Source organism: Canis aureus, chromosome 7 (genome assembly GCF_053574225.1).
Source record: "Canis aureus isolate CA01 chromosome 7, VMU_Caureus_v.1.0, whole genome shotgun sequence".
Classification (NCBI taxonomy): domain Eukaryota; kingdom Metazoa; phylum Chordata; class Mammalia; order Carnivora; family Canidae; genus Canis; species Canis aureus.
The window spans coordinates 70,823,212-70,840,933 of NC_135617.1; the positions used below are offsets into that span (position 1 = coordinate 70,823,212).

The 17,722-nt window shown below is 36.7% G+C and overlaps 1 protein-coding gene across 1 annotated transcript in view; it reads left to right on the forward strand.

Annotated features, from left to right (window-relative positions):
* TSBP1 (testis expressed basic protein 1) overlaps positions 1-17,722 on the forward strand; it is a 194,843-nt gene that overhangs the window by 94,166 nt on the left and 82,955 nt on the right. The window contains exon 29 of the mRNA XM_077902617.1: positions 9,908-9,928. Coding sequence (XP_077758743.1) covers positions 9,908-9,928 — 21 coding nt within the window. The remainder of the gene's footprint in view (positions 1-9,907; positions 9,929-17,722) is intronic.

The window sequence follows — 17,722 nt, forward strand, 5'->3', positions numbered from 1 at the left end:
GGGGTATTTCTTATGAGATTTTTAATTAAGAGGCAATTACTTTAAATCTTGTAGAATTATTCAAATTTTGGTTTTTTTAATAAATTTATTTTTTATTGGTGTTCAATTTACCAACATACAGAATAACACCCAGTGCTCATCCCGTCAAGTGCCCCCCTCAGTGCCCATCACCCACTCACCCCCACCCCCCACCCTCCTCCCCTTCCTCCACCCCTAGTTCGTTTCCCAGAGTTAGGAGTCTTTATGTTCTGTCTCCCTTTCTGATATTTCCCACACATTTCTTCTCCCTTCTCTTATATTCCCTTTCACTATTATTTATATTCCCCAAATGAATGAGAACATATAATGTTTGTCCTTCTCCAATTGACTTACTTCACTCAGCATAATTCCCTCCAGTTCCATCCACGTTGAAGCAAATGGTGGGTATTTGTCATTTCTAATGGCTGAGTAATATTCCATTGTATACATAGACCACATCTTCTTTATCCATTCATCTTTCGATGGACACCGAAGCTCCTTCCACAGTTTGGCTATTGTGGACATTGCTGCTAGAAACATCGGGGTGCATGTGTCCCGGCGTTTCATTGCATCTGTATCTTTGGGGTAAATCCCCAGCAGTGCAATTGCTGGGTCGTAGGGCAGGTCTATTTTTAACTCTTTGAGGAACCTCCATACAGTTTTCCAGAGTGGCTGCACCAGTTCACATCCCCACCAACAGTGTAAGAGGGTTCCCTTTTCTCTGCATCCCATTTACAATTGCACCCAAAAGCATAAGATACCTAGGAATAAACCTAACCAAAGAGGTAAAGGATCTATACCCTAAAAACTATAGAACACTTCTGAAAGAAATTGAGGAAGACACAAAGAGATGGAAAAATATTCCATGCTCATGGATTGGCAGAATTAATATTGCGAAAATGTCAATGTTACCCAGGGCAATTTACACGTTTAATGCAATCCCTATCAAAATACCATGGACTTTCTTCAGAGAGTTAGAACAAATTATTTTAAGATTTGCGTGGAATCAGAAAAGACCCTGAATAGCCAGGGGAATTTTAAAAAAGAATACCATAGCTGGGGGCATCACATTGCCAGACTTCAGGTTGTACTACAAAGCTGTGGTCATCAAGACAGTGTGGTACTGGCACAAAAACAGACACATAGATCAATGGAACAGAATAGAGAATCCAGAAGTGGACCTTCAACTTTATGGTCAACTGATATTCGATAAAGGAGGAAAGACTATCCATTGGAAGAAAGACAGTCTCTTCAATAAATGGTGCTGGGAAAATTGGACATCCACATGCAAAAGAATGAAACTAGACCACTCTCTTGCACCATACACAAAGATAAACTCAAAATGGGTGAAAGATCTAAATGTAAGACAGGATTCCATCAAAATCCTAGAGGAGAACACAGGCAACACCCTTTTTGAACTCAGCCACAGTAACTTCTTGCGAGATTCATCCACGAAGTCAAAAGAAACAAAAGCAAAAATGAACTATTGGGACTTCATCAAGATAAGAAGCTTCTGCACAGCAAAGGATACAGCCATCGGAATCTTCATAGGGATTGCACTGAAACTACAGATGGCCTTTGGCAAAATGTACATTTTAATAGTATTTTTCCATTTTCTAAACACAAGATAACTTTCCACTTTATTTGCATCTTATTTAATTTTTTGCACTAATATCTTGTAGTTTTCAGTGTACACATCTTTCATATCCTCAGTTAAATTTATTCCTAAGTAATTGTTTTTAATGCTATTGTAAGTGAGATTGTTTCCTTTATTTCTTTTTTCAGACAATTTGTTATTAGTGTAAAGGAACACTACTGATTTTTGTAGATGAATTTTGTATCCTGCAACTTTACTAAATTTGTTGATTAGATCTAACAGTTTTTTGGTTGAGTCTTCAGGATTTTATATATGTATAAAATCATGTCACCAGCAAAATATAATTTTGCTTTTTCCTTTCCAACTCTGATGCCTTTTATTTCTTTTTCTTGCCTGACAATGGAAATCCTTGTCTTGTTCCTAATTTTAGAGGAAAAGCTTTCAACCTTTCACCATTAAGTATAACATTAGCTGTGCTGCAGGCTTATCATACATGGCCTTAACAAGATTGAGTTAAGCTCCCTCTATGCTAAATTTTGAGGTTTTATTGTGAATTGTGTTGAATTTTGTCAAATATTTTTTCTGCACCTATAGAAAGATTTTTCTTTCATTCTATATTCGATATAGATATGAATTTGACATATCACATTCATTGATTTGAATGTGTTGAACCATCCTTGCATCCCAGGAATAAATTCCACCCAACCTGGTGAATGCTGCTTTAATATGCTGCTGAATTCTTTTTGTTAGTATTTTATTGACAGTTTTTGCATCCATATTCATCAGAGACATGGACCTGTAGTTTCTTATCTCATAGTGTCATTTTCTGGCTTTGTAATCAGAATAACGCTGGCCTCATAAAATGATTTTGATAGTGTTCCTTCCTCCTTTATTTTTGGAAGAGTTTGAGAAGTATTGGCATTAATTTTTCTTTAAATTTTTGGTAAAATTCAACAATGAAGTCATCTGGTTCTGGGATTTTCTTTGTTGGGAGATTTTTTTTTTTATTTGATTCAATCACCTTACTAGTAATAAGTCTGTTCAGATTTTCTATTTCTCCTTGTTTTAATCTTGGTAGGTTACATGTTTCTAAGTATTTTCCCATTTCTTCTAGGCTGTCCAGTTTGTTGGCATATAGTTGTTCATAACAGCTTCTATAATCCTTTATATTTCTGTAGTACTAGATATAATGTCTTCTCTTTCATTTATAATCTTGATTTATTTTTTTAATTTTTTATTTATTTATGATAGTCACACAGAGAGAGAGAGAGAGAGGCAGAGACATAGGCGGAGGGAGAAGCAGGCTCCATGCACCGGGAGCCCTATGTGGGACTCGATCCCGGGTTTCCAGGATCGCGCCCTGGGCCAAAAGCAGGCGCCAAACCGCTGCGCCACCCAGGGATCCCTATAATCTTGATTTAGGTCCTCCTTTTTTTTTTCCTAGGTTAGCCTAGCTTAAAGTTTGTCAATTTTATCTTTTCAAAGAACCAACTCTTAGTTTGTTAATACTTTCTATTGTTTTCCTGTTCTTCATTTCATTTATTTCTGATTTAATCCTTATTGTTTCCTTCCTTCTGCTAACTTTGAGCTCAGTTTGTCTTTTTATTCATAAGGGAATTGAGGTCATAGCTCACATCATTTTAGCACTGAATAATATTCCATTGTATGTGTGTACCACAGTTCATTTACCCATTCACCTACTGAAGGATACCTTACTTGCTTCCAAGTTTTTTCAATGATGGATAGAGCTGCTATACATATTCATGTGCAGATTTCTGTGTGGATATGTTTCCAACTCCTTGGGGAATACCAAGGTACAGGACTGCCTGATCACATAGTAAAATTTCCATGAAATCATCAAGCTATACCAAAGGAAATATACCGTCTACATTCCCACCAACAATGAATTAGAGTTTCTGTTGTTCCACCTCCTTGCTACCATTTGATGATGTCAGAGGTTTTGCCCATTCTAACAGGTAGGCAGTGGTTTCTCGTTTTTTGTTTTTTTTTATTTACATTTTCCTGATGAGGCAGGATGTGGAGCACCTATTCATATATTTGTCATCTGTGTATCTTCTTTGGTGAAGTATCTATTCAGATTTTTTGTACATTTTCAACCAAGGTGTTCCTTTTTCTTATTATGAAGGTTCAAGAGTCCTTTGTATATTTTGGCTTGTATCAGATAGGTCTTTTGCAAAGACTTTGTCCCAATCTGTGGCCTATCAATGTCTTTCACAAAACAAAAAAAATTAATTTTAATAAAATACAGATTATCAATTATTTCTTTCATAGATGTGAAGTGTTATATCCAAAAACTTATCACCAAACCCAAGATAAATTCAAATATCTTTTTTGTTAGGCTGATTTTTACTACCTTTAACAATTTTTATCTTAGTACTCTTCTTTGAGCTTTTATTAGTTCTACTTCCCTAGAAGACATGTTTTAGACATCCAACTTGGTTTTCCTCCCTCCAGCTTTTGAGTGACATATATTTCTTTACTTCTTCAGGAAAATTTGCTCTTAGCCATCAGATTAACTAACCAACTCTTAGGATTTCTCACCCATTGGCAATCACTATGCCATAGAAGTCACGGTAGGATGGGCTTTTATTATTGATTTTCTGTGTACAAAATGGTAAATTCTTGTTCTTATACTGAGATACAGAAAGGAAGTTTTCTTATTTCCATGTCCTCCCTTAGCTAGCTCTTCCTTAAAAATAAGAACTGGGAGAAATCTGGCTCAGCACTATGGGTAGGATCAAGAATACTCTCCCAGGAACACAAATGAGTGGAAAAGAACAGCTTTTCCCAGTGTGCTTCACAGTTTTTCATATGCTACACTCTGCTAATGAACCAGGAAATCTTGATATTTTCCCCAGGCCACAAGAAAAGCTCTTAAATTAGTACTAACACCTCATCTCTACTATAGCTTCAAGGAAAAGTTTTTCCTACTCTTGCTCCGTGAAGATCTCTATAGAACCAGGAGTTTCAAAATTCCCCCATTTTCTAACAGCTGGCCTTCCTATGGCTATCAAATTGTTTTAGAGAGTAAAGTGGGAAGAATAGGGAGTCACAATGTACTCACATCATTACATGTCATCATTCTACATATTAAATAAGATAAATACTAAATATTGCTGAAGAGCAACAGAAAAGAGCCCACTGATTATAATTTGGCACATCAAGTCCTTTAGAATGAAATAGGTATCATGCTTAGGGAACAATGACCCATACTAAGATTATCAAGCAATTAAAGTGAACAACCTATACATTCTACATTTCTTTTTTCAGCTAAACAAATAATTGACTGTCTTGAATTCATTGAATTCAATTCCTTGAAATCTTGAATTTCCAGAGTTCCTGTTCTTAAGTCTTCCCCTCAGATAAACAGACCTAAGAAGTAAGAGGAAATACTTTCTTTTGGGTAAAATCATGCTTTAAATAATAGTTACACCAGAGAAGATACTCTGTGACCATCTGAAGACCCACTCAAAATATCCATAAGCAGGGGACATAACATTATGATGCGGAAAGAACTGAATTTATTTATTTTTTTATAGGAGTTCAATTTTCCAGCACATAGCATAACACCCAGTGCTCATCCCATCAAGTGCCCCCCTCAGTGCTGATCACCAAGTCATCCCAACCTCCCGCCCACTTTCCCCTTTCCACTACCCCTTGTTCATTTCCCAGAGTTAGGTGTCTCTCATGTTTTGTCGCCCTCACTGATATTTTCACTCATTTTCTCTCCTTTCCCCTTTATTCCCTTTCACTAACTTTTGTATTCCCCAAATGAATGAGACCATATAATGTTTGTCCTTCTCCGATTAACTTATTTCACTCAGCATAATACCCTCTAGTTTCATCCACGTAGAAGCAAATGGTGGGTATTTGTCCTTTCTAATGGCTGAGTAATATTCCATTGTATACATAGACCACACCTTCTTTTTTTTTATTTGTATTGTATACTGTATTCTTTTTCTTTTATAAATTTATTTTTTATTGGTGTTCAATTTGCCAACATACAGAATAACACCCAGTGCTCATCCCGTCAAGGTCCCACCTCTGTGCCCGTCACCCAGAAGATTTTGATCTTGATGAAGTTCCAATAATTCATTTTTTCTTTTGTTTCCCTTGCCTTTATGGATGTATCTTGCAAGAAGTTGCTGTGGCCAAGTTCAAAATGGATGTTGCCTGCGTTCTCTTCTAGGATTTTGGTGGATTCTTGTCTCACATTTAGAGCTTTCATCCATTTTGAGTTTATCTTTTTGTATGGTATAAGAGAATGGTCTAGTTCCATTCTTCTGCATGTGGCTGTCCAGTTTTCCCAGTACCATTTATTGAAGAGACTTTTTTCCAGTGGATAGTCTTTCCTGCTTTGTCAAATATTACCTGACCATAGAGTTGAGGGTCCACTTCTGGATTCTCTATTCTGTTCCATTGATCTATGTGTCTGTTTTTGTGCCAGTACCACACTGTCTTGATGACCACAGCTTTGTTTTTTGTTTTTTTTTAATTTATTTTTTATTGGTGTTCAATTTACTAACATACAGAATAACCCCCAGTGCCCGTCACCCATTCACTCCCACCCCCCGCCCTCCTCCCCTTCTACCACCCCTAGTTCGTTTCCCAGAGTTAGCAGTCTTTACGTTCTGTCTCCCTTTCTGATATTTCCCACACATTTCTTCCCCACAGCTTTGTAGTACAACCTGAAATCTGGCATTGTGATGCCCCCAGCTATGGTTTTCTTTTTTAATATTCCCCTGGCTATTCAAATAGAGTTTTTTCTGATTCCACAAGAACTGAATTTAAAATCAGCAGACATTTCTCGTCTGACTCTGAATCCTTTTTAGGTTAATTATTTGGGAATATCAGTTAACCTCTCTAGGCCTTAATTTCCTAGTCTGTAAAATCTAAAGTATGCTATATTAGAAAATAGATGATTGATACCTAAGCTCTGAAACTCTGTTTATATTTTTATTACCGTTCTCAGGAACTAAGATTAAAAAAAACAAAACTCTCTTTGTAAATGGAAGATATCATTATCTGTGCATGGAACAAAGAGGGGAATGCTTTGATCCATTTTGTAAGCAAGAAAAGCATAAAACTGCTACCATACTGTGTCGGATTGTGGCAGTCTAGAGCCAATTTATTAGCCAGAGTGATAACAGAGGAAGAAGAAGGAAAAAGCCCATGCAAGTAAATGTGTCTACCCTTCCCCTTTCCATGATGATCTTCCACATTGTCAGGCACACCTGACTTGGGTGACTAAATAATAATAATAACAAAACAAAATACAATGGAAAATGAACAATTGGGGCAGCCCGTGTGGCTCAGCAGTTTAGCACCATCTTCAGTCCAGGGCCTGATCCTGGAGACCTGGCATCAAGTCCCACATCAGGCTCCCTGCATGGAGCCTGCTTCTCCCTCTGCCTGTGTCTCTGCCTCTCTCTCTCTCTCTCTCTCTCTTTCTCTCTTTCTCTCTCTCTGTGTGTTTCTCATGAATAAATAAATAAAATATTTTTTTTAAAAAGAGAATGAACAATTGAGCCATTGGCTTCACCAGAGGACAATTAACCTGGGTAATGAGATTGTCCCTCAGTATTACTAAAGAGACTAAGCAAAATTTATAATGCAAACACTAGAATTTCTTGATCTGACTCTCCACTGGGCTATGATAGCCCTTTCTTCTACAACTTCATAGCGATGACTCAGTAATCAGACACCCAGAAAACTGATAGTCCCTTGATAAACTAGTACTTTTTAGTTTCTGCAAAAGTTATAGTGAATCTGGATTTCTTTGATAATTCTGATGGACTGAGAAGTTCTCTAGTTTTGTATTTTCTACAAGGAATGGGTTCTTTTTTGGAAATAAGGGTTATTTAAAGTATAATTTTCCAGTATAATTCAGCAAATATTAATTTATATCTATTATGCCAAGTTGTTAACATCAGTCTGTCTCTAAGGAACTCAGAAGTCATTTGAAGAAAACCATACATGTAACCATAAACTCCATGTAACCAACTAATAACTTCGTTATATCTCTTCATGAAAGTAAATAACCTGTGGAGAACAATTAGACTACACTTGATTATTAAGAAAGTTCTATTCCATCACATATATTTTTAAAAAATAGAAAGTCCCTTTTCCTTGCAAAGCACATAGATCATTCAACCATTGCCTTATTCAAAGAAATCAACTCTTTACAAATTAATAATACAAATTATATATCAGTACGATAATGATGTAAGAAATAATGCTAATAGCCCAATGGTAGCAATTTGAAATGTGTTCAAATCTGGAAAGGAGAACAGCAAATCAATGTTTTTCTAACCAAATTAAGATTCATAAATATTAACTATAGTTTCTGGTTCTCTCACTCTGCTTTACTCAATATTATTAGGATGAGTTGATGTCACTGGCAACCCCACATCAAATGCCAGACATGAAAGAATTGGAACTGCTCCATACCCAATAAAATCTATGTAAATTTTCCTGTTCAATATTACAACAAAAAGAATAAACAGCAAGAGAAGCTGCCATAAATCCTTTCTGGATGGAGAAGTACCAAACATATTTACACATACATATGCATCCTACATGCATACATGTATATGTGTATATAATTTTACATGTTTCTTAAGTTGTAGAAATAAAACCTCTTAGTATTACTAATACTGCCTTTTCAACAAATAGTTTAGCAGACTTAGGATGGGGTGGTGTGAATGGAGTGAGAGTATGAGAGAAGAAATAAGATAGAACACGGGAAGAGGTAAAACATGAGACATTCCTAACTCTGGGAAATGAACAAGGGATAGTGGAAAGGGAAGTGGACGGGGGGATGGGGTGACTGGGTGACGGGCACTGAGGGGGGCACTTGACGAGATGAGCACTGGGTGTTATACTACATGTTGGCAAATCGAACTCCAATAAAAATTATATATATATATATATATATATATATATATATATATATATATATGGAAATTTAATATATGTAGTGTCTCCAAGGTAGCATTCAAATCCCAATTTCTTTTTGAAGAAAATTGTGGGGGCACCTGGGTGGCTCAGTCGGTTAAACCTCTGCCTTAAGTGTCTGCCTTTGGCTCAGGTCATAATCTCAGGGTCTTGGGATCAAGCTGCACATCAGGTTTCCCTGCTGAGCAGGGAGTTTGCTCTCCTTGCCTTCTGCCCTTCCTCCCTGTTCATGCTCTCTCTCGCTCTCTCCTCTCAAATAAATAAATCTTTTAAAAAAATAAAGAGAATTGTGGGCTTGAAAAGAATCATAGGCAAAATAAACCCCACATTACTTTATATCTAAGGCAAATCATGATCATTTATTTTTATAAGCATTTTAAGGAGGAAAAAATGTCTACTTTTCTTTGTCCATGATAGGTACAGAAGGCAGTATTAATAACTATGGATGTTACAAAAAGCTCCATGTTCCTATATTTCATTCCCTTTCCCTTTTTGTCCAATATGATGAAAATGTGAATAAAGCAAGATTCACAAATTCTAATGCCTTAAACTTATAATGAAGTTTCAACCAAAGGCACAGAAAAATAGCCACGAATGTTGTTGCCCTCAATCTACTAAACTCAGGAAATCTGAAAAGAACCAGATTGGCACTATTCTTAAATTACAACAAAAGATACACAAGATGATTGATTCCATTGAAACTGACTTTTCTATTCCAATACTATAGGTTCATTTTCTCATGTTCCTCACTAAAAAATAAAAATAGAATCCTTTTCCTTAATTAAAAATAAAGATTTGATCATTTGTAGCAAAACTTTCTGAACAAAAAATAGAAGTTACTTCCCCATTTCTCAGCAAATTTATAGAAATCTCGATAGCTCCTGAAATAAAAAAAGATGAAAGGAGGACAAAATGGATGCACACATTTCCCAAACCTATGACATTTTTACTATAAAGACCAAGAAGAGCAGATAAAGATGATGGCTCTAAAATAGTCTAGCTTTAAAAAGAATCTCCTCAAAAGGATTATCAGAGGAAAATGACAGATTGGGCCTCTTCCATAAAGAAAACCACACTCACATATTTATATTTGTATTCTGTGGAAGACAGAACCCTCAGCAAATCCTTGAACTCCCAGGAACTCCCTTAACTTGCTGGGCTTTAGTTTATTACTTCTTTGAAAAGGTTTTGATCTCTTTACTTACTATTATTTTCAATACTATAAGTTATACACAAAAATAGTATTAAAGAAATCTGGACTTTCCTTCCCATAGGCAAATGATACTTATATATTTATTTTTGTTTATATTTCAGAAAAGACAACAGAGCCCTGCAGTAAGTTTCTTTTTTCTCTGTTTATTTTCTATTTGTGATTCAGTATTAATTGTCTGGAAGATCTCTGACTCCTGGTGATATTACCAGTTTCATTCTATCATATTTAAATATGAGCTTCAAAATGAGTTCAGGGTTGGGGGAGTGGGAATGTGTGTTAGTTTAACAAGGCATTTACCTCAACTCCCTGCCTAAAATTCCATTGGAATGAAATAAAGAAATGGAAAAAGCATATACACAAAGGACAAGGAACATGAGGAAAAGATATGAGAGCAATTTGTAAGTGTTGAAAATTTTTGAAAGCAGATTACTGACAGAGAAGATAGAAGAAACAAGTACAAACAGTAGAGAAAAGAATGTCAATTTGAAATTCAGGAAAGGCTCATAAATTGAAGGCAGAAATACAGGGTGGAATGTCCAGTTAAAAATCTTTATCTGACTAGTTCCCATTCAAGATAGCAATATAGGAAGATCATGAACTCACCTTCTCTGACAGGCACACTAAATCTATGGCTGTGTGTGTGTGGGGGGTATGGAATGATTTCCTCTGAGGGGAAAAAAAGAACTGGTGAAGTAACCCCCTCACATGGGGTAAACCAGAGGGAAACCACATCAAAGTGAGTAGGAAAGGTTAAGACACAACACTGCCATATTTCCCACGCATTGAGGAGTAATCCATAATTGGGAAAGAACCCACAACCTGGAGCTTCTCCAGGAGGCAAAGGATTCATAACCCACATCAGCCCTACCAACCCAACTTTTAAGATCACCACTTGAGAGATGAGCCCCCAAAATACCTGGCTTTCAAGACCAATGGGGCTCATGCCCACAAAAACCAGATGTGGCCAACTGAGGAATGGCCTTAAAAGGGCACCCAGACTCATTGCTCCTATACCAGGAAAGACAGAAGCAGCCCTTTGAAATGTGCCCAGACATTATGTGAAAGAGACTCATTTTCTAGTTTTACAGTGTTGATCTGAGGTGCATGGGACTGCTGGATACTCTCTGGAGATGGAGACTAGTTACCACTATTTTCCTATTCTCCTTCCATCTTACTAGAGTCAATGGTTACCATCTTTTTCTCCCTCTTTTTTTCCTTTTCTTTTTTTTTTTTCTTTTTTGACCCTCCTTTGGCCTCACTCCAACCAATGGGCACCACTAGTACCTCAGTTGTTTTTTCTGTATCTACTGACAGGTTTTGCTGCTGGCATCCAGAGGATGCCCCATGCTTGCCTGGCCCTGAAGACCATGGAGGCTTGCTTTCCTGGGTTCCATGAGCCCAAATTGGAGAATCAGCTCTAGGCAGACTACCTCTCTCAAGTCACTGCACAGACAGCAGAATGAAATAATACCTCCAGTCTTCCTCAGAAAGAGACCTATTTGCTTGTCCAGGAACTTTGGCCTGAGTTCTGGTTTGACACACTTTTAGGGGCCTACTGAAGTGCTCTCAGGGAATGGAGGCCAGTGAATATAATCTTTGTGCTTTCCCTCTGCCTTGCTCCAGTTCACTGGTATTTTACAGAAAAGAGCCTATATCCTTCTCTGGCATCCAGATTTTTGTGGCTGCCAGGGAACACCTCTACATCACTTGGCTTGGGGGCCAGCAGGGCTTATGTGCACAGGTTCCACATTGAATGGAGAAAGAGCTCTTAAACAGCTAGTACTTCCAGCATAGCAACAGACAACACTCAGGAGCTCAATCATTCTGTGAAAGAAATCATTAGTTTATCATAATAGCCACAGCAAGAGTGGTAGACTTCTAGTTAAACAGACTGTAAACTTTTCCTGAAATTTCAGAGGACATACACTACCTTCAGAGTAACAGCATCTTTTGGTGGGGAGCTCTTATATAAGTCTAGTGTTCCTATTTTTATATCTGGTGTACTAGTTTTTGCAGCTGCTGACCAGGGGATACCTGTTGATCACCTGGCTTTGATGGGCAAAGGAGCTTGTTGTCCTGGGTCCCATGGGACTATAAGATTCAGAGACAGCTCCTGGTAGGCTATAATTTCCAGTGTACTGTACGGACCATACTGAAACACACCCCCAGCCTTTCTGTGAAAAAGGACTATTTCCAAGTCCTGGAACTTCAGACTTAAGAGAGGATATCAGCTTTGGCACACATCTAGAGGCTACAGAGGCACTCTCAGAAACATAGGCAAAGAATACCATCTCTATAATTTCCTTCTGCCTCACTACACCTCACCATTATCTCCACAAGGGAGCTTATACACTCCTCTAGATTACTGATTTTTACAACTGCTGCCCAGGAGATACCTCCAGACCACCTGGCCCTGAGGCCAGGAGAGCTTATACTTGTAGTCCTAATATATATATATATATATATATATATATATATATATATATATATAAATTCAGAGTTGCTGCATGAGGATCTGGCTTCCAATCAGCCTGAATTTAGGTGGGCTGACTGCTGACATCCTCCTCTTTGGGACATTAACTGGTCTTGGCATGCTCTCAACTACTGAGAGCTATTAAAGTCAAATAGACTGCTTGCACAATCATAAAAGTTTGAGAGACAACCAAAAGCAAGGTTGAGTGATAAGGTTAATCTCCTACACAAAAAGACAAAGCTTCAAGATTGTGAGAAGCGGTTAATGCATAGAAACCAACACAGAAAATTAAAGCAAAATGAAGAAAAAGAGGACTATGTTCCATATGAAAGAAAATGATAAAACCTCCGGAAAAAAAAAAACTTAATGAAACAGAGATAAGTAATTTATCCAATAAAGAGTTCAAAGCAATGGTCATACAGATACTCATCAAATTTGGGAGAATGAATGAATACATGAAAACTTCAGAGAAATAAAAATATATGGAAGTTACAAACAGCAGTGTCAAAACTGAAGAATGCCATAACTGAGTTAAAAAAAATATACTACAGAGGTTCAAAAGCAGATTAGGTGAAGCAGAAGAAAGGATCAGTCAACTCAAAGACAAGGCAGTTGAATTCATCTCATCAGAGCATTAAAAAGAAAAAAGAATGAAAAATATGTATATATTTGAATTTTATTTCTTAATCTAGTCTGAAATACTTTCACATAACAGAAATATTTAAACTATCTAGTGTAATAAATAGTCTAAATATTTAGGCATCTAGTGTAATTGCTCATGTATTCGTATTTTTAAAAATCATATTACTAATCAGTTTGCTAATGATGATGACCCCCATCTTTTTACATCTTTTTTCTTTTTTGCATTCTTTTGAAATAATTTTTTTCATAATTCTATTTTCCTCATCTCATAGCATGTTAACCACACATTATTTTACTAATTTTTTAGGGATTATCACAGAGATGACAATATTCATCCTTATCTTATAAAACTTTAATATAAATTAATATATTTTTAAAATATTTTATTTATTTATTTGAGAGAGAAAGAAAGAGTGAGCAGGAGGCAGACAGAGAGAGAATCTGAAGCAGACTCCATGTTAAGCACAGAGGCCAAGGCAGCACTGAATCCCATGACTGCAAGATTATGACTTGAGCAGAAACCAAGAGTCAGATGCTTTCCTGACTGAGCCACCCAGGTTCTCTGAAATTACTACATCTAACATTACAAATTAATAAGACAATTTAAGAAGTATAAGAACACTTGAACATGCTACTCCTTATTTATGCTTTCCTTGTCATGCTTATTAAAACTGCATTTACAGGGCCTCTGAGTAGCTTAGTTGTTAAGCATCTGTCTTCACCTTAGGTCATGATCCCAGAGTTCCAGGATTTAGTGCCACATCAGGCTCCCTGCTCAGTGAAGAGTCTATTTCTCCCTCTCCCTCTGCACCTCCCTCCCCCACTTGTCCTCTCTCTCTCTCTCATAAATAAGTTATATTTAAGTTTATTTTAAGCTTAATATATTTTTCATATATATTTTTCATATATATTTGAAATATACATTTCATATATATTTTTCAGTTTTTTAAAATAAACTTAAATATAACTTACACTTAGCTGTCATCATTTCTACCTCTTTAAATTCTTACTTTAGAGAAATAAAGAAAATGGCAATCTCATCTCTAATTTAGCCAAATATTTGTTTGTGTTTGTTTTTCTGAGAATAGCTCAGAACAAACCAGTAAGCCCCTTTTCTGTCCTCTATCTCTAGTATCCTTGGTTTCTTAGTAAAATATATTTTTTCTCTAGGTATCATGAATAACAGTCTTATAAACCCCTTCATTAAAAAATATAATTGCGAAATTGAAGTTAAATATAAAAATTTTTTAAACTTAATTTTCCTTCAAGAATCTTGAAATCACACCACATTGAAAGAAAAACTATTTTTAAAAGGCAAAACCTAGGCACATCCAGGTGGCTCAGTTGGTTAAGCATCTGCCTTCAGCTCAGGTCATGATCCCAAGGGCCTGGGATTGAGCCCTGCCTCAGACTCCCTGCTCAGCAGAGTCTGCTTCTTCTTCTCCCTCTGCCCCTCCCCCCGCTCATTTTCTCTCTCTCTCTCTCTCAAATAAATAAATAAAATCTTTTAAAAATAATTAAAAAGGTAAAACCTAAAAGTCTAAAAAAGGTGATAGAAACCATAAGTAGATGAAAATTTAAAACAAAAATGTTAAAGCTTAAAAAGTACAAACACAGTTAATCACACTAAAAGCTAAGTTAGTTATTACTTATATATACGATATACAAAAGCTTCTATATGATATACAAAACATCAACCATTAGTAAATTCAAGAGATCTATTCCTAAACTGCAGAAGCCAGATTGACCCAGGATTATGTGGTACCAGGTAACATTTCAATCAGAGATGTAAAGACGTGGCTGAGGAAAAGATAATTTCTAAAAACATTGTTTAAATAAGTCCATATACATCATCTCCTCCATTCCCCTCCATCAGGCTTCCCCACTGTACACACAACATACGAGAGTAGAAGAAAAGGACTTTATCCTCAGGACAGTTTGGAATCAGAGGAATCCTAGATACAAGGCCTCCATGTACAGAAAAAACAGAGAAGCTTCCTGATAATAGAGAGCAAAATAATAGTCCGCAACTTATATTCTTTCCCCAAAATACTCAAAGAATTTTAACAGTTTTATTACCCATACATGAGAGTACACGACCCTGCAAAGGAGAAAATGAACTATCCTAGAAGAAAGACCTACAGATTCTGATATTGAAGGTTACACAGAGAAAGCCAAGTGACCTGGGTGACAATCACTATCCATATACACATGATCAACTATTTAGTATTAAATTCTTCCAGTGTACTTCAGTGATCACTAGATATTGCAGAACAGATTTTACCTTGAAAATGAAGAACCTATTATGCAGAGAACAGGTAATTGCAGGAAATCAAGAAAACTCAGAAAGAAAGAAAATTTTTTTTATATGTTTAAGACATCTAAGAAGTTACTGATCTCTTGAAAAAAGGACAGGGTGATATAAAAAAGTGACATTCAGAGAACAAAAATGAGCTACCGAATATTAAAAATATGAGCAATTGGCATTAATATTCTATAAAATGGTTCGAAGATGATGTCAAAAGAAACTCCTAGAAGATAAAATGAAGCAAAAAATAAACAAAAAAGCAGAAAATGGTAATAGAAAGAAAATCAAAATAATAGTTCAAGATGATGTACTGTACAATAATAGGAGTGCCAGACAAAAGATTCTGTTTTTAATGGTGAGAGGAAAAAAGGATAGAGAAAAGCATGAGAGATCAAAATTGAAAAAACCCAGTGTTTTTTAAAAGAAAAAAAAAGAAAAAGAAAAAGCTCACTAAGTGCTCTGCACAATGAACAGTGAAAAAAAAAGCACATGTCAAATTACAGCATTTATTTTCAAAATATGCTGAGAATGAAGAAAAATTGACACTTACAAAAGATCAACAATCAGAATGTCATCATATTTCTCAAAAATGGAATCTAAGAAACGGAGCAAATGCATCCTAATTCTAAAATACTTCCAATGGATTACCTGCCAAGGAAATCTATCAAGCAAATATAAAAATTGTATGATTTAAGTTCTCAAAATTTTAATCTTCCATGCATTCTTTCTCCAGGAAAAAGTAAAGAATATACTCCATCAAAACAAAGAACATAAACCAAGGAAGAGGAAATGAAGAAATCCCAAAACATGCAATTTAGTACAGAAGGTCAAAATGTGGATTCCTAATTGTGATAGTATTTTGATATGCCACATAAGCTATTGAACACTAATCTAGGCGTTGCTGTAAAGGTACTTTGTGATTAAAGTCTGTAACAGGTTGGCATTAGGTAAGAGTTTATCCTAGAAAATCTGGTGATCCTGATTCAATCTGTTGTATGGCCTTTAAAAGCAGAGTTGACTGACAGCCAAAGCAGGAATCAGAAGAGTCTGACTCACAGAGAGACCTAAGACCTTGGCTAGTTAATAATGGTGTCCCTAAAGATGAAACGGATGGGGCAGCCCCGGTGGCTCAGCGGGTTTAGCGTCGCCTTCAGCCCGGGGCGTGATCCTGGAGACCCAGGATCGAGTCCCACGTCAGGCTCCCTGCATGGAGCCTGCTTCTCCCTCTGCCTATGTCTCTGCCTCTCTCTGTGTATCTCTCATGAATAAATAAATAAAATCTTTAAAAATATATATTAGTATGTCAGAAGTAGAAAACAATTCCACTAATAATGCAAAGCCTTTCACCTCAGCAAAATTTCATGGGGTGCAAATCTGTGGGGCATGTCAAGATATATCTTTCATGATGATGAATAAGTTACTGCCTCTAGTTCCTCCTACCAATGGAAAAAAAAAAGCATAATGCCTAGGGGACCTCTTTGTATTTCAAAGGCAACATGATACCCATTTGGGTATGCTGCATTGGGTCACTTACAGAATGACTTGAAAAACTGCTAGTTTTGAGTGGGAGTCAGAACAAGAAAAGGCTAGGCAATAGATCCAAGCTTCTATGCAAGTTTCTGAGCCACTTAGGCCTTATGATCCAGTAGATATGATGTGCTTGAAGTATTAGTGGCAGATAGAAATGCTGTGTGGAGCCTTTGGGAGGCTCTTAGGATTTTAAAATAAGTATCTGCCATCCTCTGCAAATAATTATTCTCATTTTGAGAAAAAGCTTTTGGATTGCTACTGAGTATTAGTAGAAGCTGAATGCTTAACCGAGGGCTACCAGGTTGCCATGAGATCTGAGCTGCCTATCATGAACCAGCTGTTGTCTGAACAACCAGCCCATAAAGTTGGACATGCACAATGGCTCTATTGCCCCTTTCTTAGACATCCTTGAAGGAACGTGAAGGGAAGTCCTTTCAGTGGGCAGAACTTCAAGCAGTACACCTGATTGCTCATTTTGTCTGAAAGGGGCAATAGTCAGATATTAAAGTCTATGTAAATTCATTGGCTGTAGCCAAAAGTTTGACTGGATGATCAGGGACTTGAAATGAACACAGGAATTGGTAACAAAGAGATCTGAGAAAGAAGGATGTGGATAAATATCTCTGAATAGGAAAATAATATAAAGATATTTCTGTCCCATGTGAATGATCACCAGAGTAACCTCATCAGAAAAGGATTTAAATAAAATAGAGGGAACCACTCTGTGGATACCAGTTATCCTTCTTTGCCCAGTGAAACCATAAGCAAAGTGATCATGGTAGCAGGTTATGCATGTGCTCGGCAACATGGGTGTTTACTCATCAAGGCCACCTAGCTACAGCCACTGCTAGCTGCTCAATTTGCCAGTAGGAGAGAACAGCATTGAGTCTATAATGCAGCACCATGCTCCAGGGTGATTAGCCAGCTAAGTGCTGGCTTGTTAAATGCACTGAACTATTTACA